The sequence below is a fragment of the Tachypleus tridentatus genome, chromosome 8, assembly GCF_004210375.1.
Source record: "Tachypleus tridentatus isolate NWPU-2018 chromosome 8, ASM421037v1, whole genome shotgun sequence".
In the NCBI taxonomy this organism is placed as follows: domain Eukaryota; kingdom Metazoa; phylum Arthropoda; class Merostomata; order Xiphosura; family Limulidae; genus Tachypleus; species Tachypleus tridentatus.
Window position 1 is genome coordinate 120,200,866 of NC_134832.1, and position 26,333 is coordinate 120,227,198.

At 34.3% G+C, this 26,333-nt stretch overlaps 1 protein-coding gene across 2 annotated transcripts in view; it reads right to left on the reverse strand.

Annotated features, from left to right (window-relative positions):
- Positions 1 to 26,333, reverse strand: part of LOC143223346 (cell adhesion molecule Dscam1-like) — a 141,428-nt gene that overhangs the window by 33,038 nt on the left and 82,057 nt on the right. For both annotated transcript variants that reach the window (XM_076451221.1, XM_076451222.1), the window contains exons 3-10: positions 24,343 to 24,504; positions 23,671 to 23,826; positions 9,226 to 9,516; positions 8,089 to 8,358; positions 6,489 to 6,896; positions 5,253 to 5,414; positions 4,517 to 4,801; positions 3,630 to 3,749 (exon numbers count right to left, since the gene is read on the reverse strand). In XM_076451221.1, the coding sequence (XP_076307336.1) occupies positions 3,630 to 3,749; positions 4,517 to 4,801; positions 5,253 to 5,414; positions 6,489 to 6,896; positions 8,089 to 8,358; positions 9,226 to 9,516; positions 23,671 to 23,826; positions 24,343 to 24,504 (1,854 nt within the window). The remainder of the gene's footprint in view (positions 1 to 3,629; positions 3,750 to 4,516; positions 4,802 to 5,252; positions 5,415 to 6,488; positions 6,897 to 8,088; positions 8,359 to 9,225; positions 9,517 to 23,670; positions 23,827 to 24,342; positions 24,505 to 26,333) is intronic.

Here is a 26,333-nt window from a genome sequence, read left to right on the forward strand (position 1 = left end):
GCAACATGAACAAGGACTTTCGTCTGATTTTCCTCTACGACTTCAAACTTGGACGAAAAGCTACCGACACTACTCGAAACATCAACTAGGCATTCGGCTATGGATCTGTTACTGAACGTACATTTCAGCGTTAATTCTAAAGGTTTCGACATGGAGATGAAAGTCTTGTATACCACGAAGGTCGTGGAAAGAAGCCATTCTTAGATGAAAATACATTAAGGAAAGCAGTTGAGACAGACCGTTGCACAACAGTAGGTGAGCCGGCTAAAAAGCTAGACAAAAGCAACTCAAACCACCCGAGTGCGATTGGAAAGACGAAAAAGTTGGATAAGTGGGTTCCGCATGAGCTGACTGAAGATCAACAAAATTGGCGTTATGAGACCTGTCAAGGATGACGCTCCAAAAGTGGAACGAATTGAAAATCGAGCTTTTGCTTCATCCATCTTATTCTCCAGACCTTTTCCCTACTGATCTTCGTTTTTTCAAGCACTTTGACAACATTTTGAACAATAAACGCTTTCAAAACCAGGCAGCTGCAGAAGAAGCCTTCAGGGGGTTCATTGACCATAGAAACTCTGATTTCTACAGCAGGGGCATAAACAGCATCGTTACACGTTGGCAAAAGTGTGTTGAAGCAAATGGTGCTCACTTTGATTAAAGCATGTTTTACAACACTGGTTTATACTTTTCCGAACTTAGCAGTTCAAAAACGACATTTATTTCTGGACAACCTAATATAAGGGTATATCAATTGTTACAAATATATTAAATGTTTCTTGAACGAACTTCATCCAGTGGCACGTTTATAAAGACATGTATTTTTCAAACTTGTTTAAAATCATAAATAGTTATATTTCTCTTGAATTAAATGAAATGAATGACTACTATTAACCGCAAAAATCTTTACAAGTTTCAACATGACAAACTGAAATAAAAATTAAAATCCATTAAGATGAAAAATGAGCAAAGTTTATTATTTACTATGTAATGAAAAACAAACTCGAATGTTATTCAAACTCAGTGTTTCGAAGGATGAATTTCAAATAACATGATTCGACAATTTTTCCACAATTGGAAACTTTAATTAAAAGTCAAGTTTAAAGGTCCAAGAAAACATTCAGACGGGAGGATAATGTCACTTGAAAAGAAAATTTCATCAGAAAAACAAATGAAACTATTTTTGGGATATAAAAGAGATTACGCTCTACAATTGAACTATCCAATAACGGTTGTAAGAAAATGGGATACATGAAAATATTTAAAAAAAGTGATATTTCATATGTGAACATGGTAAAACAAAAATTAACTTCACAGAGAATTATAAAAAATTTTAAAAAAAGGAGCAACGCAATATGAACTAGCTAAATAAAGACCGAGTTGTAGGAAATTTAGACATATGAACTAGCTAAATAAAGACCGAGTTGTAGGAAACTTTAGGTATATGAACTAGCTAAATAAAGACCGAGTTGTAGGAAACTTTAGGTTAGGCTGCAGAGGAGAATTAAACGTGGGAAGTCTCAACTAAAGCATATAAAAAGAAAAGTGAACTATGGTGGTAGTTCTATGGTGTGTGGATGGTGTATACTTCGGAAATGGGAGATAATACCAAAATTAACAGCATTATCAAAAAGTATTATTATCATAACATCCTGGTTGATTATGCAGTTAAAACTAGACGAAGTTTAATTGGTTCCGATTTTTCGGCTTAGATTATAACAAAATAACGCTATAAAATGCAGTGCTTGTTATATAACTCATTTGAAGAAGAATGAAAGAACTATGGACATAAAAGTTAGGTCAACCCTAAGCTCATTTGGTATTCTAAGTGACAACTTGTAGTGCAACTTGAGAAGTAATATCGTAAGAGAGAAGCTAATTAATCTAAAATACGAGACGGCGTATCCCTTCCGTTGTATGAAGCCTCTTCCAAGATGCCTTTCTTACTAGGATATATTTCACTTGTATTACCTGCGACTTTGCTACTTGTCTACCTTTTACTAGTGAAAAATTTTTATTTGCCATAGTTTTCTGAAATGTTATATATGTATATATATATATATATATATTGTTACGTGCGTTACATATTACCATTTCAAATAACCAGAAATTTTAATTTTAATTTAGAAGTTAATTAAATGTTAATATGTAGAAAATTTGTGATACTTGTCAACAAGATTGATATACACAATTTTCTTTCTTAACACAAATAATAATATAATTATACATATATAACAGTTTTACATACTTACAGACAATAATTGAGTTTAATATCCAGTTGGCCTTACGCCGCTTATTAGCTGGGTTTTAAAAATGAAGATATTTAACGTCCCAAGTTAATTCACTGAAGTTAAGCTGGTTGTAATGTTCAAAATCTGTAGATATTCCTGGTCAAATTTTGTAGTTCTCCGATTAATCAGCGTTAATCACAATTATAGTTTCCGAGGCACACCGACTTCAACTAACTAATAATATTATTCTATTAATGTCACTCGGCTAGCTGCTTTTATACGAATCACGCGAGATTCTAGAACGTTCAACAATGTTCGAAAACCAACAAGCTAGCTATTTCATAAAAAAATATATTATTGATTCTTACTCTCAAGAATCTTCCACTAATTTAGAGAACAGGCGAGAACTTACGCAATACACATCCAACAATATACGTCATACACATCAAACTGAAGCATACGTAGGAACTAAAATAAACGGTAAATCCGTTACAATATATATATATTAGATGTATGCGAGAAGGATTTTAAATAAGGTGCAAGAAAGTGTAAGTTTTACATTTTCATTTCCAGAAAGTTTAAATGTTCATTTAGAATGAAAGCAGTAAAAGTAGTCTATTGCTAAGTTTCTAAAAATATTGGTGTATCGTTGAGACATGCAAACATTTATTAACATGTGGCAGTGGAAAATATTCTTTCTATGACTGGAAGACAAAAAATTGACTTCTTTTACAATACACAGGTTGTATTTTGTAAAGGTCAGTTTAATGAATATTTTTTTATATGAGGTCAAGTCATGATACATGGTTTTCTACATGGCTCCAGACAATGATGGACGAAATTTTTATATAGGAGCTAATCATGATATTTCTGTTAGGTAAGGCGGGACGATGGTTGCCTGTATTTTCAGGTGAGAGCTGATGATAGTAGTCTGTAACTTCAGGTGAACCTGATGAGAATAACTTGTATGTTTAGATTTAACGTGATGATGGTAGTGCGTATTTGTAGGTAGGGACCGATGAATGTAGCCTATATTATAAATGGATCTTTTCAACAGTAGCCTTTATTTTCTATGTGAGTAGCTTATATTTTTAGATGAGGATTAATCAAACTAGAATGTATTTTTAGATGGGGCCTAATAATAGTAGCCTGTATTTTTAGGTGGGGATTTATGATAGTAGCCTGTATTTTTAGATGGGACCTGATAATAGTAGCCTGTATTTCTAAATGGGATCAGTTTATGATATGTTTTGTATGGAGCCAAATTACGTTAGACTGGTTTTGACTGAGACCAAATCACGATACATTATTTACTTCAAGTAGTTACAGAAATATATAAATAACAATGTATGATATATTCAGAGCTGAACTTTTCTTAAATCGTTGTTTATTTACACCTACCAGTTGATTTTTTCCACACAATACGTGGTTCCGGTTTTCCGGAAGCTTGGCAGTCTAGAATTACAACACTTCCGGTGAGAGCCGAGGTGTCAAGAGGTTCCAACTTCCATCTTGATGGTGCTGAATGAAATGATAAATGTGTTGAAATTTTAAAACTTTATCAAAAAAAATTACAAGTATGCGAGGAGCTCGAGTACATGCAACGAAACGTTTAGCAGGTTCTACTTCAACAAATAATCACCTCGTGCCGTTTGTACTTGGATCTATGAATGTTAAAAATTCCTCTGGAATTAAAAGAAAATAATTATTTAACATATCGATAATTTCTCGAAAGATCACAGTAATTGGTCGGAGTGCGAGAGTAAAGTTTATCATCAGCCTGTTTTGTTATTGATAATAATCAAATGAAAGTAGGCTATTTCCTCAAACTTTATGTTACGTTTTCAATTGAAGAGAATCAAACGATTGTTAAATAAAATAAGGATAAAAAATCGATAGAAGTAAAATATGTGTGCTAGACCTAAAACTTTGCGACTAGCTTGAACTAAAGATGTATGTGGTTTCAAAAGTCTTTAAAATTTAAAATAAATCTACAAAACACTGCTCAATATATTTTTTAAATCTCTTACAAAAGTCTGTAGATAAAAACATCAGGCGGTTATTGGTTTAAGGAAAGGTCGATTTTGTTTCTACATTACAGTTTATGATGAGTTTTAGATGGATTAAAAATAATAACGTCGATATTACTGAAGCTGTGAAATAATAGTAAAAATACTAATTAACGAAACCTTAGCTTGGAAAAATCAGAAATATAATGACTGATTAATTCTATTTCTAAAATATAAGATTATGTGGACATTAAATATTCTGAAACTTGAGGTACTTACAATTGACCGTTAGAGGGACAGAAAAGTTGACTGAAGCAGCTGAGTTAGAAGCTACGCAAGTGTACAGCCCGCTATGTTCAGACTGGAGACTTCTAATTGTCAGCGTTGAAATGAATTTATCGTTTGGACCCAAGGTGACACTATCGTCTTCTCGAAGTAGTTCTCCGTCTTTCCACCAGGTGATTTGGATGGGGGGGTCACCTTCTTGAACGCTACACATGACGCTGGCTCGAATTCCCTCTCGTGGATCAGGTGGGAAGGAGAAAGGCGAAATCACCGGTGGTACTAAAAGGAAGCACGAATAAAATTAAAAGCACTGAAAGTAAAATTACGGCCTAAATTTTAATTAAGTACTTACTATTTAGGTAATGTATCCGATAGTGGTGAATGTAAATCACACGTGTACAATTTTAGTTTGCTTTTTTAATATTGTAAATACAGCAGCTCTTACAGTTAGACCATCATGGGCCTCAACATAAAAACAAAACATACTCATTCATTTATTGTCTAAATAAATTATCTAGAATCTGATGATAATGAGAAAAAACCGTGTTTTTAAAGATCTGAAGCAACTCCACGTGATATAATAACGTTTTCCAGATCACACAACCTGACGTCTTTGAATATAACAACGACCTAACTTGTTATTATAATAATAATAATAAAACGGTTACTTAACAAACGATCGAAATAAAAACAGATTCACAGAATTTATGTTTACTATCTTAAACCGTACCTAGAACTTTGATACTGACTTCTCGCTGGGCGAAGTGATTTTTCATATCTTTGGCAACACAGCGATATGTTCCTTCATCTTCAAACCGTCCAACTTTACGTATGACAAGAGTACCATTTGGAAAAACAAAGTGACGACGTCCTAAAGGGAGCTGTTTTGTACCTAGAGAAGAAAACCATAATGCAGACTGACAATGAAGTGTAACTTTACATCTCTAAGTCTATAGTCACATAGAAAATAGAACGTGTTATAAAGATTGGGAATACATTTTTGGATTGATGAACTATCAATCGACAAACTACATTATTAGACTCAAAATAAAATTCACTAAAAACATATACAATTATCTTTTACTTTTGTGGTGTCGCTTTCACGTGCTTTATACAGCAGAATGGAGTACAAAAGGACAACAGTATTTCATTTTCTTTACCAAGAGTTATCTATATCGTGGGTACACGTGTATATATATATATATATATATATAATTAGGAACGTTTGTTTTGTTTGCTTTTGAATTTCACGCAAAGCTACTCGAGAACTATCTGCGCTAGCCGTCCCTAATTTAGCAGTGTAAGACTAGAGGGAAGGCAGCTAGTTATCACTACCCACCGCCAACTCTTGGGCTACTCTTTTACCAACGAATATTGGGATTGACCGTCACATTATAACGCCACCACGGCTAAAAGAGCGCGCATGTTTGGCGCGACGGGGATGCGAACCCGCAACCCTCAGATTATGAGTTGCACGACTTAACTCACCTGGCCAAGTTAGGAATGTCGTACATTCGACATCATTTAAAACTTCTTGTGGTTTTATTTTACCACATATAAATTTCATAGGCAACTGTTCTCTTTTCATTATTATAGCCAAAAATCGAAACAACACTTGGCAGCTTATTACAAAAGCAAAAAAAGCATCTTTTTATTTAAAGACATTGAAATAATTTCAGCTAAATCAAAGTGAAGAACATTCATGTTTTGTCTATCTGTTGTTGTTTTTTACTAGGCTTTAGTTTCAAGCACAAAGATACACATTGGACTATTTTTGCTCTGCCCACCACGAGTACTTAAACCTGATATTTTGTGTTTTAAGCCCATAAACTTACCGCTGAGGACAACAATTTCCATGTAAACTGTTAGTCACAAAAATAAACAATACAAATAAATAACGGAACCTTGTATTAAAAAACAAAAAATATAATAGTGCTTCAATCAGAAAAGAAAAAGTCCACTACACCTTTTTCCCAGTATATCTGTTGAATTGGATATCCACCAACCGGACAATGCAGAATTGCAACTCGTCCCCCTATAACTGTCCTGTTTTTCATTGGACGAATGACAGGATGGCCAAAAACATTTAGCGAATTCACATAACTTCTTATTCCATTACTGTTGGATGCTGAACACCGATATATTCCACCATCCTCAGTCTCAATTCGAGTAATATTAACGAAACTTATTACAGCGCCCTCTTTACTAACGTAGTCTCCGGTCCTGATTCTGTTATTATCAGGCACGGGTTCGCCATATGAGGTCCACGTAATTTGGGGTAGGGGGTTTCCTATTGCAACACACTTGAGAGACACTCTCGAACCAGGTTTCACTGTCATTTCCTCAAATGTGGTGATTAAATTTGGAGGTTTTGCTATAAAAGTCCACGTAAAATATCTTTAAATATAGGTACAAATAGAGGTCTTGTTATACACAATTTAAAATTAATACAATCAAAGCAAAAGAGAAACGTGTGTTTGTTTTGAATTTCGCGCAAAGCTACATGAGGGCTATCTGCGCCAGCCGTCCCTAATTTAACAGTATAAGACTGGAGGGAAGGCAGCTACTCATCACCACCCACCGCCAACTTTTGGGCTACTCTTTTACCAACGAATAATGGGATTGACCGTCACATTATAACGCCTACACGGCTGATAGGGCGAGCATGTTTGGTGCGACAGGGATTCAAACCCGCGACCCTCAGATTACAAGTTGAACGCCTTAGCCCACCTGGCCATGCCGGGCCCGAAAGATAAACTCAAAAACAAAATAAATCTGCGAAGATGTACAAAACTTAAGATCTATTTTATATTTCTAACTATTTGTCCACTATTCACTAAGTTAACTGACAAAAAAAAACTACTCGTTTAAACACTGGGCTGTCAACATGACAGTTATTCCCTATGAGCATTAAGCTCTCGACACGGCAGTTATTCATTGTGAACATTAAGCTGTTAGCATTGCATATATTGACCGTAAACTTTAAGCTGTCAATACGACAGCTTTTAATATTTATTGTAAACATTAACCTGGCTTTTTTCATCTGTTTCTGTTTTTCTTATAGCAAAGCCACATCGGGCTATCTGCTGAGCCCACCGAGGGAGCAAAGCCACATCGGGCTATCTGCTGAGCCCACCAAGGGGAATCAAACCCCTGATTTTTGCGTTGTAAACCTGTAGACATACCGCTGTACTAGTGTTTCTTTTACCATTTTATGCATGCTTATCAGTTAACATACAGAAATAATCAAAACTAAATTTAATTGAACTTTCTCATTAAATTATTAGTCATTACTGTGCAAAATATTTACTTTATTTCAGTAAATATAGAACCGTAGCCCCCTATGTATATATACTTATTAACACAAACATAGGAAAATAAATAACTAAATGGTGGAAAGTTATTATTTGACCAAGACCAATAAATTAGGAAACTACAAATCGAAGGTGGAAAATTCAAACTATATATAAAGTCATGAGTTTGTTTTAGTTTTTGTCTAGTTTTATATACAATATATATTAAACCCGTCAACATGATTTTATCAAATAACAGTACATTTCACCTACACAACACTTTTAACTCAGCTGTATCTTGGACTGTTTCTTGGTTATTTGTAACAAAACATTGGTACATTCCTTGATCTTCTTGACGAGTTGGACTAATGTGAACAACATCTTGACTTGGTAGAGTAATTCTCATATTGGTTGATAGAGGACGCTGGTCCTTCAGCCACGTTACACGTTCGATAGGAAAACCACTGATGGTACAGTTCACAGTAACTGATCCGCCAACATTAACTTTTTGAACTTTCGGCATCACGATGACCTTCAAAGGCTCTGTAAATTAAAACAAACAATTGAAAATCGTTCATTAAATGGAATTGGTGGCTTTGAAGAAATTTTAAACGCTTTTAAAATGCAGAATACATTTTCTATTACATATAAAAGTATGCTGTCCAGTGGCACAGCTGTATGTCAAACCAAAACTTTCGTATCAAACAGCAATGACTATTTTCCAAGTTGACATATATCAGTTTGCTCGATGGTCAAGATAATCCCAATTATGTCAAACCTTGTGAAGTTACAACAAACAAACAAAAAATCTTTAATACAAAAACAATACAATTAGCATTGTCATTTTCCACATAGTAAATCGCAGCTGAAAACTGCATTTGTATTTATCGTGGCGCCATTGAATGTTGTGTGCAGCAGTGAAAAGCTAAGCTAGTAATTTTTAACTAAAAATCGAGAAGAAAGTTTGAGGTACTTTAAAATTTGTTTGCTTTATAGTAAAGCCATACTGGGTTATCTGCTATCGAACCATAGATTTTAGAGTTGCAAGTCCGTAAACTTGAGCCTGTCCATCCAGGAGACCATTAGGAGGGACTGGCCTTCAGTGATAACCTGCGATAAACATTTATGTTAAAAGTTTTGTCGCTGCCAGTTGGTCAATCAGTTATTAACAACAACTTTTGTTATAGCAGGATACACAATACGAAATAAACAAATGGATCTAATGAATTATTGAAGTTTCTTAAAATATGTATAATCAATAGCTTATTGATCAACGTCTAGCGTTGTTAAAGGACATAAACTTTTATAATATACGTAGGGAAGTACTAAGATGAGATATTTTTGAAATTAGATATGAGGTTATCCCACTTTGGTTCGTATGCACTAAATAACGGATAGACTTTCACCTACCTGTTATTGTCAAACTCGTTATCCGTCGTTGTTCGCTAGCTCCATTACTGGCAATACAGACATACGTTCCAGAGTCTTTAACGTTGGCATGATAAAACACCAGGGTACCGTCTACCTGGTCAATAGGTTCACGCATTATTGTTGTCATTCTACCATTGTTCATTCGATACCAGGAATAGCGTGGAATTGGATAGCCCTTGGCTAAGCATGGGAGGTAAGCAGTGCTTCCTTTAGTAACTGAAATAACCTTGTTGAAGTGAACAAACCTGGGTTGAAAATGACTGTGCGGCTCTGAAATAATCGATTAATATATATATATTATAAATACACTATAACTTTATTAGAGGAGATTTGATTTTAAGGTATATTCTAATGATACAATGAAAGTTTTTTTTAAACAAGTAATACGTTTGTATACAAGAAAATAGCGAAAACACGCTAAGCTTCAGCTTATTATAACTGAATTCGCTTTTTCTTTACACATCTAATTCTACTACTCAATATTTGAACTTACAGCAATTTGAAAATCTTTATGAACTAATGAGAGGTTGTTGTAGTACAGAAATCTTCTGAAGAAGCAAAGTAAACAAAAGACAAGGGTTGTAAATTCATTATTTTATAAGCCATATCTTCTTAAACATTTACGAAATATTAAACTACAAAATGAAGCTTTAGAATAGATAGCACTGGAAATAACTACTGTTTGAAAGAGACGATCAGAGAACCACTTAAAGAAAATAGTGCGTTTTTTTCGTCTATTTATTTCAGCATTTAACTCCAAAATTACAAAAAAATACACATTAAACTAACTTACTTCTGAACTGATACATTAAATGAACGACAACAAGTCAGCAGCACCCAGCGCCAACTCTTTGCCCATTCTTGTTTTACATAATGGTGGGATTTTCACTTTAAGAGCGTACCAATGGCTCCAATGAACGGGATATGTTTTTTTACTGGGAACGAGTCCTCAACCATGAATTCTTGGATTCACAAGCTGAGTTACATTATTTCACTTTTATCAAAGTATATACAGGATTAATAGGACTTTAGAAGGATAATTTGTAAATGTGAGTGAAGTGACGCGTTATCGTTCAATCGAGCCATTCCCCTTATGTATACATACTTAACTCTTATATGCCAGATTTTCGTATGAGTCGAATTATTTGCAGTAGGTGTCTGTGGTTTGTTGGTGATGCATTTAAACAATAAACAAACAGTTACATAGTCGATTTGTTCCAAAATAATATAGTAAAGCAAGTCAAACTTATATACAAATAGACGTTATACTGATGGTTATCACAGTTATATCTAGTGCTTTATATAATTGTATCTTTTTTCATCAATGTCCACATAGACTGGTTCAGTTACCCTAAAATACAATTTAACAAGACAAATTATTCTTCTCTGCTCTGTTATTAAAATACACTTTATAATAGTTTCACTCTTAAAGTCGTCAACATACATTATTTATCATTAAAATCACAATCACGCAATATAGATGTATCTTTCAAACTAAATTTTCGATAGAGGTTTAGAACATTCTACACACTACTAGATATTATTATTTAACAATATTCAATCAAAACGACTAGTAAACTCAGAAGGTCCTAGTAAGTATTCTGACAAAGCAATGTGATAGTTACCAGTTCGTAACTATTGAACTACAAACGTGTTATTCATAAGCAGTTATGTAAACAACTTGCAATCAATCACCTTAAACAGAAAAAGTCATGTATATCTAGCTATAGCTTTGTACATCTATATTACAATGTACACATATAATTTTTTATCTCTTAAATTTAGTTATAAAATTATAGAATTAACTGATGCATGACTTTTGAGGAATTTTCATATTGCTTCTTTCGTATGTATTTTGGAAACCATTCAAACCTTGAAGTAACTTACAAAAGGTAATAAGTAAATATATAGTTGTAGTTGCTATGTTTAATCCTCTTCCTAATTATATAGGTGGATTTCACAGTCCTAATCCCATCCGATGTTCTTGACTGCTTATGCTCTTTTACTAATCTTAATCCTGTACAATATCTTTGACAAGATAAGTGGATTTATCAAAACTCATAATCCTGTCCAGTGTTCTTGACAAATTAGATTAATTTACCGCTCTAATTCTACCCAGTGTTCTTGAGCAAGGATAATAAAGCAGGAGCTTTCACAATCTTATTCTACAACTGTATCTCTTTTTCTGTCTGCTATTAAAGATTTACAAAAAATAAATAAATAAATAAATATGTATTTGCCTGTCTGTCAGTTAAATACATTCGCAAATCCTATTTTACGTAAAGTGAATGCAAATTGACTTTGTTATTAATTTCATTTCAGTGAAGTAAAGGACTATACATACAGAAAGTGTAGGAATTCGAATAATTATATACTTTACGCTAAATCCAATTTTTATGCTCGCAAAAGCGCTGATAACTATCTATTCATGATTTTTAAGTCTACGTTTATAGTTTAGATAACTGAACTTCGTGATTCAAGCATAACGTCACAGTTTTTACCCTCTAGTGTTATTAATATTAAACTATTTCTTTACTCTGACTAGAGCCTTTCCTGTTTACGCTCTCTTTAGTAGCACGTCAAACAGTCCTCATGCTAATTTTCTGCTTATGCGTCGATGTCTCTGACCTTCAAAAAACATCCACACTGGTGAGTTAAACATATTTTACCTGGCCAGTTGGAATCTAATTGCTTATCTTTTATTGGTATAGGAGAATTATTTTAAGCTTTCACTGTACTCCTCACGTTGGTATCGTGCAACAGGTGTAAAATAGAGTGGGTTTTATGTTGCTGTTAGGAATCTGTTCAACCGTCCTTTAGGTCCGGCATGGTCAGGTGGGTTAAGGCATTCGACTCATAATCCGAGAGTCACGGGTTCGAATCCCGGTCGCACCAAACATGCTCGCCCTTTCAGTCGTGGAGGCGTTATAACGTGACGGTTAATCCCGCTATTCGTTGGTAAAAGAGTAGCCCAAAAGTTGGCGGTGGGTGGTGATGACTAGCTGCCTTTCCTCTGGTCTTACACTGCTAAATTAGGGACGGCAAGCGCAGATAGCCCTCGAGTAGCTTTGCGCGAAATTAAAAAAACAAACAAACAAACCTTTTCCAACTTATTTGATACGTAGGTGTTTTGAACTAAAATAAGGAAGGATGTTATGAAACACTGTAATGTTATAATCTTATGAGGAAAATAAAAACAAAAACAGTAAGATATTTACATCTTGCAGTCCTGAATAATAATTAGTGACATAAATAAACTATACAAGTACAACATAAAGTTATTGCCCAATAGAGCAGCAATAGCAACTTCTATGTGGTTTGGAATAGAAATAAAATACTATAAGATGACCAACAGATAACGGTAAAATCGAGAAAAGCATACTCCTTTAAATATTATAAGCAAAGGAAAATGAACGTGCACTACTAAACGAACTTGAAGTAAGTTAGCTAATGCAGTGAATACTTTACTCATCTTTCGCGTCTTGGTGTCTTAATGGATCATATTATAATTTACAACTTGGCCTTATTAGCATATTATAGATAATTTACTTACCACGTACAAATTTCATTTTTGTGTCACGAACAACGTTCGCAGGAAGCGACCTCTTGTGGTTTTTGAAGACGAAAGCAACCTTCTTTTTATTTCGTTATTTTTCTCGTAATTGCTTAAAGTAATTCTTTATTTTATTTTTTACTTTTTTAAATTTCCATTTTCATACATTCCATTTCCTTGTAATAAGGAAAACACTGAAGTCAAGGATGTTTGAATAGTTTAGATAAGAAGGTTTTGAAGTATCGTGATTAAATATTTTTAGGTATTCGTGCAAAGTTACACACAGACTTAGATTCGGCATTCCCAGGTTGCTATGGCACTCGACTCATAATCTTATAATCTCGAGTTCGAATCCCCATCACACCGTAGGGAATTTATTATGTGACGGCCAATCCCATTATTCGTTAGTAAAAGAGTACTTCAAGAGTTGGCGGTCGGTGGCGACGACTAGGTACCTTTCTCTAGTCTTACACAGCTAAATTGGGGACGGCTAGCGCAGATAGCCTTCGTGTAGCTTTGCGTGAAATATAAAACGCACACACTATCTGAGCTACCCATCTCTAATTTTGAACCGATAGACTAGAAGAAAGGCAAATAATCAGCAGCTCCTAATGTCACATATGGAACTATTCCTATAGAATAGATGGGTTTAACTATTACTCTTTTAACATACGCAAAACTCTAGTATCGAACGCGGTTTTACTGTAGTGGGGCAGGATCCGTAGATCCTCGGATTCACTGTCTGAACACTAACCATATGGTCATCCGTCCTCATGTGTGAAGTATTTACTTGATGTACAAGAGGCTTCCGCTTCATTGTTATCAGTGAATTATATAAATGTTGAATGAAAAAAAACAATTGTTTAATTCCAATGATGGGAATGTTTCATTCATGACTTAATTTTTTGACTTGAACTACACAACACTGTGACAAATTGAATTATAGTTCGCAACGGTTAATTAATATGTTATTAATAGGCTATAATAAATTAAACGATAACGTTCCACTCTCTGTGGCATTATATCAAATAACGTAAATTAGGTTTATTAAGTGACGTGTATGATAGCGTTACTCTATTGCTAATTTGATAAGTTCAAATCTCATTACAGTATTTGGGAATTAGTAAGTCGATAAACAAATTAATTTTGTCCGCTTCCATCTGATTAATTTAAATAAAATAAACTTGTTTAAACGAAATAACAATCGATTACATTCGGAAAATATTAAAGATTTTGAGTCTATATTTCCTATTGAGCCCCTCAGTGGTACAGTCTGCGGACTCATACTGCTAGAAACCAGGTTTCGATACCTGTAGTGGACAGAACACAGATAGCCCATTGTGTAGCTTTGTGCTTAATTTGTATCAATCAATCAGTTTCCTATTGAACGAAGTTGTAAATTATCATTGCTTTGGTTGGATTAGTTAGGTTGTATAGTTGTAGTAAATTATACCATCTAGTTATTGGTAGTGTTAGCATACCAGTTTAAATAACATAACATATACACTACAACACTTGGTCGAAATCCGTGGTATTCACTGTCCACTTTCACAATTTCAAATCAGTATGCTGTCATTGTGCGATAATGGTGTCATACTTTTGTACAGGTAAAATAGCGTAATCTGTAGATTAATAAAAAAATCTCACTATGATATATATATAAAAATATACATTTTTTTTAGTTTTTTTCCAGCCATCAGTTACGTCTTATAAAATACTCTAAATTCCAGTACAAATACCTAACAAAACAATACAATATCTTTCGAAATTTACTAGCATTTCTGAGTATTAAGTGTAAAGGTTAGAGATTCGGTGCTGTATACTGCATATAATATGCAGTATTATGTTTATCACAATCACTAGCACCTTACAGCAATGTAAACGACCTTTCTGTAAACATTTTTTTTTTTATAAAAGCAGAAGTGAAACTAATAAAAACTCGTGAGACCAAAAGATTGTTATCAGGAAAGAGAGAGTTTGAACATTTTAAAGAGCGAGCAAAAGCGATTTTCAAAATCCAGTCCCTTGGTGTATATTGTAGCTGGTTAATTGCCTTGAATTATTTATCTTAAATATTTGATGAATACAAATAAAACAGATATGTAAGATATTTAGTCCTATGTTAGTTTCTTTACGTCAACTAGCATAAAATATCTGTTGAAGGGGTCCAAAGGCCCCCTTATGATTTACAGAGGTCCCAATGTATCGATGAAGTTTTTCCTTTATCCTTAATTACTTATGCAACTACACAAGAAATCCCGTTAGGGTACTTGTTTCAGGTATCCAAGCGCATATGTCACGTTTAGTTCTGCTAGCTTGTGAATGGGGATATGAACACAATTTCAAACATAGCGCCCCGATATCCATAGGAAAAACCACAAAATTCGATATAACATTTATTGACCATAATATCTTCTATTATGTCAGAAAAAATTTCTGGGTGAATATTAAGTCCTTTTGACAGTGGTATAACGCCCCATAAACAAGAACCCTACCCTGCCAAGTGCTGACTCTAAAACTATGGAAGAAGTCCGCGGAAAATCAAATTCACAAACATACAACTTGCATTAATAAAGGACTAGATTAAAACATTCTTGTTACTCTGTGGGATTGAAAGACCCCTCCGGATTAATATATTCAGGTTTTGTGACCCTGAAAATCTACTAATAAGACTCCTATCTGTAACGGATTTACTGTTATGTATTTATTATAATATCTACGTTTGTTTCAGATTGATGCATGTGAGGTATGTTGTTGGATGTGTATTGAGCAAGTCTTACCTGTCTACGACATTTTATTATTATTTCTAAACTGAAAAAAATAGCAATTTTTTCAAGGATTGGCGAAACTTATAATAAAAAGTACGGACGACAAAAGTAGAAACGATAAGTTGCGATCTCAAAATGTACAATTTTTTTTTCATTATGCTTATTAAAGGTTATTGTGGGTTAACTTGAAATTATTTTATACAAGTAAATTATTTTATTTTTAGCTTATTTTTTCCTTCACTAACTAATTTCACCTGTCCATCTTTCTTAAGTAAAAAAAGAAAAGTGATAACATTTTTAGTACAGCATAATCAAAATAATAAATTAAAATGTTTTTGTCCCCCTGGCGGGACAGAGTTCAGTTTATGAACTTACATCGCTGAAATCCGGGGATCGAGCCTGCGGTGGACACAGCAAATGGTATTATGTGGATTTGCTCTTAAACGAACAAAAATATTCTTATCACCTATGAAGGTTATGACAAGGTGAACATAAATGTTTCGATAATATTGTTCAATAATATTTGTGAATAAATTTAAATTTCCTTATAGTAGCATTGTTTGTTTATTTATTATATTGTAGCGTACTAGAATATACTGTTAACATTCCCAATTGTATGTTTGGTGGATTACTACTTCCTATGTGTTTTGTGGACCATGTCTTTTCTTAGATCGTATAATTTCCCGCAGGAATTATATAGTCAAAGACGTGGCTTGTCAACGTTGTTTTATCTCGTTTAACTGCACGTGTAATGAATTATTCATAAAGAGCATGATTTCCAGTTAATCAGTATTTCAAATATCTAATTACTAACCTGCCTGACCAAATGTTCAGGTCTAATTCCTGTCACGCTAAGAGAAGAATACTATCTCGACCAGTCTTTTGGATATAGAAACACCTCCAGAGGGCGTGGCAATCGAGATCTTTCATAAGTTATGCAGTTCTTTTTTCTGTCTTTTTCTTCTAAATTTTTATTTCTATCATACTCATAAATGAGTAAAATATACTTCATAAATTCGCTAGTAAAAGGGGTGATTTAAATAATAGCACCGAGCTTTGTCCGAGTTTTATACATGGAATTTTTAAAAAATTTTCAATGATTCTATATTAGTAATAGACTAAGTAACTTCGAGGCATTAATAATGGGTAAAAGCTATAAAAAGTAACGTGAATAATGTAACAAGAATTATATGCGAGTAATAAAAAACACACGAAAGAATTTTTAATTAGAACACTCAGGTTCTTAAGCTTGTTTTTGCTTGAAGCACGAACGTTCATTCCACATATTAGTAGATTCCGTTATCAGGAGATAGCGTGTTAGAGTTTGATTATCTTCGTCATAAAGAAACTTTGAATCATTAAAAAGACAATGGCAGGTTAAGTATGTTACAACTATTCAACTTTTGGGATTAGATGATGGTTCAAAGATGTTGAGATATTTCCCAAGCATAAACAAGTTGATGCATAAGAAGTCCTTCATATTTCAACTCGTCACGCAAATTAAACTTCTGGGATTCAACAACTCTAAAAAAAAACTATTATATATATATTATATAAACATCATTATATGTATTTATTAATATATGTGTATGTAAAAACGCAACAAGCACTTTTCCCTAGGATAATGCAACAAACCGTGCTAACGTTCTTTAACTTCAAAAATGTATTTAACTTTGTAGTAAATTCAATACGTCTACAGGAAAAGGTTCACTGAAAACGAGGTTAAAGGATATATCATATCGTCATAACAGTTGTGGTGGTATCTCTGGACGTTTATTTCCAGTCATGCAGTCCTTTCTCACAACACTTAAAATAATAAATTAATTAATAACAGATCAATGAAACATTAAAACTCAACTTATTTCACAACGCTTAGACAAATGGGTTAACTAGTTATTCGTTATTTGAGCTTCGGAAGAGCTGAATTGTTTCACGAGAAAACTAACAAACCAACAGATGAAACAGTTAACGTAGCAGAAAAGAAAAGAAAAAAAAACTGGTTGCCAGACTTAGCCATATCAGTAAGACCTATACAACTTTATGTTTGGTCACAGATTGGCTGTTTTCTCCCCTAGCGGTCGTAAATCTTTATTTTTTCCTATTTTGTTACGAATCTTTGCTTACGATATGACACTTAGTTCCTCGGTTAACCAACCATTTGTTTCACCAAAATGGCAATATTTCATAGTAATCGTTTTCTGTTTTATGACTTTATCCTTTTAATCACATCATTTTACATTATTTTACTCAAAGGCCAAATTCCAAGAAAAAATACAAATCTCATAACTTTTTTCTAAGATTTCAGGCCTTAGTATGAGTGAGGCACTTCATTCCCAATCTATTTTACAACACACCTCTGAGCCAAGTCTTCCCTTGAACTATTAAAAAACTATATGCTTTTCTTCTTTATGTACACCCTTGAATTAGTAGAAATGAAATGCCTTTTTTTTAGTTTGTCATTTAAATAGTGGTAAAGTATAAAACACCTCTACTTTAAGTTTATTCGTGCGCTAGTGGAAACTGAATGTTCCCTCTTTAAATTCGCTTTTAAAATAATAGTAAACTACAAGTCTCTTCTTCTTTACGTCTGCTCTTGAACTAATGGAACAGTAAATGACCCTTCTTTAAACTTCATTTTCAACTAGTAGTATTTCCATAAGCCCCTTCCAGATTATGTTGGCCTTTGAATCAGCGGATTCCATCCATTTTATATTCGTCTAGAAACTAATGGAAACATTACCGACCCTTTCTGTTTTAGCTGGGAGCCTGAATTCCTAAGAACCCTTTGTATTTTGTAAATATTTCTGAACAAGTCGATAAATAGAAAACCTATTTATGACACACTCAGAGTTGAAACATTTGTATAGTTTCTTTGAATTTCCTAAGGCTAATATTAATTAGTAAGGTAAGGAATCACATTTCTGATTTTACTTAGTTGTTCTCCTTATTCTTAATTTTATATCTTTTATTCTGTTTTTCCTTTCATATTTGTCCTCCTGGTGGCGTGACAAGAACAAACAAGTTGTAATTCTGAAGCTCATCAAAAGAAGTCAACTGGAGAAAACAGTGTAGTTACCATATCATAACATATTCTCCTTTACTTTCACTTGTGGGTACTCAGAATCATGTATATTACTAATTCATGTAACGATTCTGATAACTGTAGGTCTGTCTGTAAATATTGTTAACAACTAACATCATATGTGTTACTGATTCATATCAAGATTCTTATAATTGTTAACAGCTGTAACATCATATATGTTACTAATTCATGTAAAGATTCTGATAATTGGAAGAGTCTTTCAGTAATGAACTTGTAAGTCTTTTCATCTTGTTCTGGTTTTGATGTTATTTTTCTCTGAATGTGTCTAAAGTAAGCCTTCCTATACAGTCAAAACGTTACATTTGCATCACTTCTTTGACATGAACTTCAACTCTAAAAGTACTACACATACAGCTCTTGCATAGTAACATAACGTTTGGAATATTAGCTGTACGTGATTGTGTTACATAATATGTTAACTTAACGGACAGATAAATAGGTAGACAGTTAGTTTATAACCGATATTATTAAAATGAATCAAAAATTGATAAAACATTAGAGTAACTATTGCCAAAACCATTTTCATACATTTACTTAATATGATTCAACACAATAAACATTAAAAAATTCTAATGTGCATTTTCAATCAGTGTCTTAATTTTGATGGAACAAAACTATTATTATTTTTGTTTAAATTTTAAGTCGAAGATTGTTGTAATGTTATTCGTTTTTTCTTCTTCAGAGAATCTTCAGTGATCCATGCAACATTTTTGTCGATTTTTTAAAAAGAAGTGAAAATAAACATTACTCAAAATCAAAACAGAAATGTGGTTAGCACAGAGAGCTTATTAAGGGAAAAGTTGGAACATCTTGCGATCATTATTGATTTAAATAAAAAAACAAACTGGAAGTAGATAACCTCAGACCCATACTCTGAGTGAAAGGCATCAAGGTTTTAAATAGCATTAAATTGACAGAAACGTTTAGTTCTGGCCTACTTCAGTTCTATTGACCGTGAAGACTCCTTTGGAAAGTGAGAAATATCGATCATATCAGGTCTAACCTAGTGAGTAGTTAAAGCTTTAAGTATATCGTATTTCGTTACCATTGTAGGCTACACTATGATCAGGAGAAATGAGTCTGAAACACAAGGAAAGACGTTCTGCTGCTAGACTAGTTAATAAATGTTCCTGGAAAAGAGCAGAGCGTGAGTTTTACTGAAGTATTATTAATATCGTACACGCTTGTGATTGTGAACGTGTGTTGCTTTAACATCTGTGCAATACTTGCGTGAGGATCACGGTGTGACAGGTGAGATGAAATTCGTGGAGATCACGGTATGGCTACAGAGATGAAATTTATTGATGACGAGAAACCTACTTGAAATACAAATGTATCTCAAAAAGTGTTAACACACGTACCAGCCGTTCTGAGATGAAATTTGTTGAGATCACGGTGTGACTGGTGAGATGAAATTCGTGGAGATCATGGTATGGCTACAGAGATGAAATTTGTTGATGATGAAAAACCCACTTGAAATAAAATTCTATCTCAGAAAATGTTAAAACCCATACCAGCAGTTCTGTGACTGTTGGATAAAAATTGTGGAAATCAATGTGTGACTGGTGAGATGAAATTTGTAGAGATCACGGTGAGATTAGTGAGATGAAAATTGTGGAGATAACGCTGTGATTGGTAAGATGAAATTTGTGGGGATCATGTTGTGACTGGTCAGATTAAATTTTTTAAAAATTACGATGTGGCTAGTGACATGAAATTTGTTAAGATCACGGTGTGACTAGTGAGATGAAATTTGTTGAGATCACGCTATGACTAGTGAGATGAAATTTGTTAAGATTACGGTGAGACTAATGAGATGAAATTTGTTAAGATTACGGTGAGACTAATGAGATGAAATTTGTTAAGATCACTGTGTGACTAGTGACATAAAATTTGTTAAGATCTCGGTGTAACTCCTGAGATGAAATTTGTTGAGATCATGGTGTGACTAGTGAGATGAAATTTGTGGAAATCACGATGTGACTGGTAAGATGAAATATGTGAAGAAAATGTTGTGACTGGTGAGATGTAATTGGTAGGTAGGGATCACGCTGTGACTGGTTAGATGAGATTTATTGAGATCGCCGTGTGACTAGTAAGGCAAAATTTGTGGAAATCACAGTATGACAGGTGAGATTAAATTTGGGAAGATCATGGTGTGATTAGTCAGGTGATATTTGAGGAAATCACGCTGTGATATGTGAGATGAAATTTGTTAAGATCACGGTGTGACCAGCAAGATGATATTTGTGTAAATCACACTGTGGCTGATTAAATGAAATTTGTAAAGATCACGATGTAATTAGTGTGAAATTTGTGGAGATCACACTGTGACTCTTGAGACAAAATTTCTTGAGATCATGGTGTAACTAGTGAGATGAATTTTTGTGCAAATCACGACGTGACTAGTGAGATGAAATTTGTGAAGATCACGCTGGTTAAATGCAATTTGTTGAGATCGTGGTGTGACTAGACAGATGAAATTTGTGGAGATCACAGTGTGACAGGTGAGATTACATTTGTGGAGATCACGCAGTGACTGCTGATATGAAATGTCTTGAGATAACGGTTTGACTAGTGACACGAAATTTGTTAACATCACGTTGTGACTAGTGACATGGAATTTGTTAACATCACGTTGTGACTAGTGACATGGAATTTGTTAACATCACGTTGTGACCAGTGACATGAAATTTGTTAACATCACGTTGTGACTAGTGACATGAAATTTGTTGATATCTTGGTATGACTACTGAGATGGAATTTGTTGATGACGACAAACCCACTTGAAATAAAAATCTATCTCAGAAAATGTTAAAACCCATACCAGCAGTTCTGTGACTGTTGGATAAAAATTGTGGAGATCAATGTGAGACGAGTGAAGTGAAATTTGTGGAGATCTCGCTGTGACTAGTGAGATGAAATTTGTGGAGACCACGGTGTGATTGGTGAGATAAAATTTATGAAGATCACAGTGAGATTAGTGAGATGTAATTGGTAGAGATCCCACTGTGACTGGTTAGATGAAATTTGTTGAGATCACATTGTGACTAGTGAGGTGAAGTTTGTGGAAATCACGGTATGTCAGGTGAGATTAAATTTGTTTAGATCCCAGTGAGAGTAATGAGATCACATTAATGGAGATCACGGTGAGACTAGTCAAATGAAATTTGTCAAGATCACTTTGTGATTTGTGAGACAAAATTTCTTGATATCACGGCGTGACAGATGAGATGAAATTTGTAGAGATTATGGTTTGACTGGTGAGACGAAATTTGTGAAAATCGCAGTGTGACAAGTAAAATGAAATTTGTGGAGATCACTGTGTGACTGTTGAGAAAAATGTGAGACTTAAGCTTTATATCCCTCCACCAACCCTAATCCCAGGTGTGTATACGGTTCTACAGAAATCAAAGCAAGCGAGGTTGTAGGGAACACAAGTATTATTTTCATAAAACAAACATTTATTTTGCGGGTATGGCATTAAGGACAAACAACAGAGGCATCTTGTAGGGGGCGCTGTATTCCAATATATGTAGGAGAGCATGCTAAGTTTCTTCTTAAAGATCAAGTTAAGCTGTAGCCTACCCTGAAATGAGAGACGTTTCTTGAAAGACCAAAGTGGTCCAGTGAAATCCTTTAAAAATATAGCTTGACAGAGGAATCAGAACCGTTTAGTCTCTGGATGATAATATTAAAACAATTTTGGATATGGAATAGGCAAGTCACGAGACAACTGCTCCTCGTACAAAGTCCCGGTAGACGATATGTATTACAACTACAATTTGACATTGGTTGGCGTTACTCCTTTAGTGTGATGCGACCGAACACTGACCATTTTTGAAAAGAGTACGTAACAGCCCAGGTTAAACATTTAGAATTTACGAAACAAAAGAATATTGGTTACCTTGAGACACCAGGTTCATCCATAAAGAGAATTGTACTATGTCGTAACCCAAATGAGAATTCGAGAAAAATGTCAGTTCATGGGTTCATCATGAGACTGCCAGTCATAGTTCCTCTTAATCCACCTCATAGTTGGGGAATAAAACTTCTATCTATTCATGCTATTTCATACATAGACATATCATTTAAGTCACTATAAGCAGTGCCTGTGGACTCGTGTGAAAACGTACAGTGGGAAGCCTACTTCCTCGTCAACTGAATGCACCGTACAAACCCTGCATCAAGGAGTAATGTAGTTTGGACGTGACGATTTTACAATGGAGCATTATGCAATGGAATCTAACCTATAGGGCTGCTATTAAAATGCATGGTCATCAGAGAAAGCATGATCAGATTCCAAAATCATGGTCTGGCATGGCCAGGTGATTAGGGCGCTCCACTCGCAATCTGAGGGTGACTGGTTCGAATCCCCGTCACACCAAACATGCTCGTCCTTTCAGTCGTGGGAACGTTATAAGTGACGGTCAATCCCACTATTCGTTGGTAAAAATAGTTGCACGAGAGTTGGGGATGTGTGGTGATAACTAGCTGCCGTCCCTCTAGTCTTACACTGCTAGATTAGGAACGACTAGCTTTGCCTGAAATTCAAAACAACAAAAACAAACATCCAAAATCGTCCTGATATACTCAACTTCTGTATAACGAAAGTAGCTGTACACACCAATATCTACATACCGATCACGTTTAAGAAAATAGCTTGGTGCATTACAATCAAGTCATTTTTATAAATGGAAGGTTTTGTTATTCTGTAGTTAAGCACAGCAAAGCTACACAAAGAGCTTTACGTACTCTGCTCACCACTGGTATCGAACTCCCGTTTCTAGCCCGTAAGTACGCAGACATACATATTTCTGTGCCTCTGGGGTGTACAAGTAGAAAGAGGCTTTATATTTGACAAAACTACTTTAGTTCATTAATTACAACGCAGCTCAATTACCCAGTATTCCTTGTCCAAGTTCAAGCAATTAAATATTGATATGACTGCAGGGTTGTTCATCTGAACTGGTAATTAGACCTTAATTAGATTTTCTTACCTATGACGATCAATCGACCCAAAGTTGCACTTTGGAAGCTCTGTCGGGCGAGACGGTCTGTCACGTGACACCTGTAGCTTACGTCACCATCACTATGATCCGCATGGCGGACATGTAACTCTCCCGTGGGAAATGCCACATGCTTGGCGTTAGAATCTAAATGGAAAGAAACAGAAAAAAAAAAAAAAAACGGACAATCAACGACATGTTAATTATTTTACGGAACTTGTATATCTATGAAGTCTTTTAATCGCTAAGGGTTGTAGTACTGTTGTCGTCACAAAAATAATCTCTTCCTACGATGATATTCAATTACATCCACATAAACACAACAAATACACTTCGTAACGTTTCTATAACGTTTTTTAGATAATTCGGTCTCCAAATTTTTTTCACTGTTATTTGCAGGCTACAAGAAGATACTTCGGATGGTTAGATGGTGTCTACTCTTGGTTATAGTTCAAGTAACATCAGTAGAATTACTTATATAAAAGAAAAATGACATTATTAAATTGTGGAAAGCATCGCAGTGAATCAAACATACAAATTCGTAAATTTTTTTTAGTATAAAAAAAGCAATTTAAGCTCCAAAGTAATTTGATTTAAATCGAGGTAAACCAATATAAATGCTTAATTTATATCAAAAATACTCAAACACAACAAATCGTTTACCGTATGATTGTGAAGGGAATATGATGAGACCGTCAGAAAGAGTCCATGACGTCACAGTGACGTAGTCAGTAACGTTACTTGGTATAACACATTGCAGAAGTGCAGTGTTTCCTCGAACAACGTTTTCATCATAGACTTTCACTTCATGCTTCTGGTAGATAACTAGAATATAACAACACCTCAAAACTGTATAATTTAATACTACAAAACACATTAGTTTGACCCATTGCACAAGTTAGTCACTTTCACATCTTTCACCCTGCAATGACAAAAGATACGAAGACGAAATGCATGACATCTGTTCCCTAGAGTGACAGATATATACAGATTATCAACTTTAAAGTAAAAAAACATATGGTAAAGGACATTTGTTCATCAGGGTAAAAAATGGCCCTATAGAATAACGGTATAAGTTATCTAAAAAGTGAAAACACAATCTGCTTAATATAGGAGATAGCTGTCCTGAAGAAAAAACCTTTAAAAAAACAATAAATTTGACACGAATGGCTTATGGTTAAAGACGAAGGTACGGTGTGTATCAAACTAATGCCGAATCCCTGTGCCTTCGGGAATAACTGTTCCAAAGTGTCTCTAGACTCGTATAATGGCGAGGATACAGTTCTTATCACAGCACAAGTAAGCTCTTTAAAATATTCAGTTATTATTCCTCTATTTGAAGTTATTATCTGTATAGTGATACACATTTTTTTTAAAAGCATCTGTGTGCATACGTGTGTGTATTTTGTTATGACAAAGCCACTTCGAGCTACCTGTTGTGTCTACAGAGAGGAATCAAACCCCTGATCTCACCGTTATAAATTCGAATACTCACCGATAAAAATGCAAGTTTTATCAGTCTAAAAACATATTTCGATTATTTATAGGTATAAATGTTTCTGACATAGATAGTTGCATTAGTCAATACAGGAAAATGAACTATTTACCAAAATGGATGCAGGATCTGTACAGTAACATAGATACACTGTTTATCAAAATGACTGTAGGATCTGTATAGTAACATAAATACACTGTTTATCAAAATGACCGTAGGATCTGTATAGTAACATAGATACACTGTTTATCAAAATGACCGCAGAATCTGTATAGTAACATAGATACACTGTTTATCAAAATGACCGTAGGATCTGTATAGTAACATAGATACACTGTTTATCAAAATGACCGTAGGATCTGTATAGTAACATAGATACACTGTTTATCAAAAGGACCGTAGGATCTGTATAGTAACATAGATACACTGTTTATCAAAATGACACGTAGGATCTGTATAGTAACATAGATACACTGTTTATCAAAATGACCGTAGGATCTGTATAGTAACATAGATACACTGTTTATCAAAATGACCGTAGGATCTGTATAGTAACATAGATGCACTGTTTATCAAAATGACCGTAGGATCTGTATAGTAACATAGATACACTGTTTATCAAAATGACCGTAGGATCTGTATAGTAACATCATAATGCTAATGATAACAATGTTAACAAACTTTTAAGTACAGGCTATAATACTGATGTAATAACATAGACGTTCGATGCGCAAGTTTGTTTGAATTTCGTGCAAAGCTACACAAGGGATATATGTGCAAGCCTTTCCTAACTTAATAGTAAAAAACGAGATGGAAGGCAGCTAGTTATCACCACCCACCGCCAACTCTTGATCTACTCTTTTACTGATAATATTTGAGTCGCGGGTTCTAATCATTGCCATACAAAGTGTACTCGCTCTTTCAGTCATGTGGTCATTATAATGTGACGATCAATCCCGCTATTTGTTAGTGAAATAGCAGCTCAAGAGTTGGCAGTGGGTGGTGATGACTAGTTGTCTTCCCTCTAGTCTAAAGCTACTAAATTAGGGACAGCTAGCACAGATAGCCCTCGAGTAACATTGGGCGAAGTTAAAAAGCAACAAAAAAAACAAGGTTTAATAGTATCTGAAATACCAACATATAACAAGTTTATTAGTCA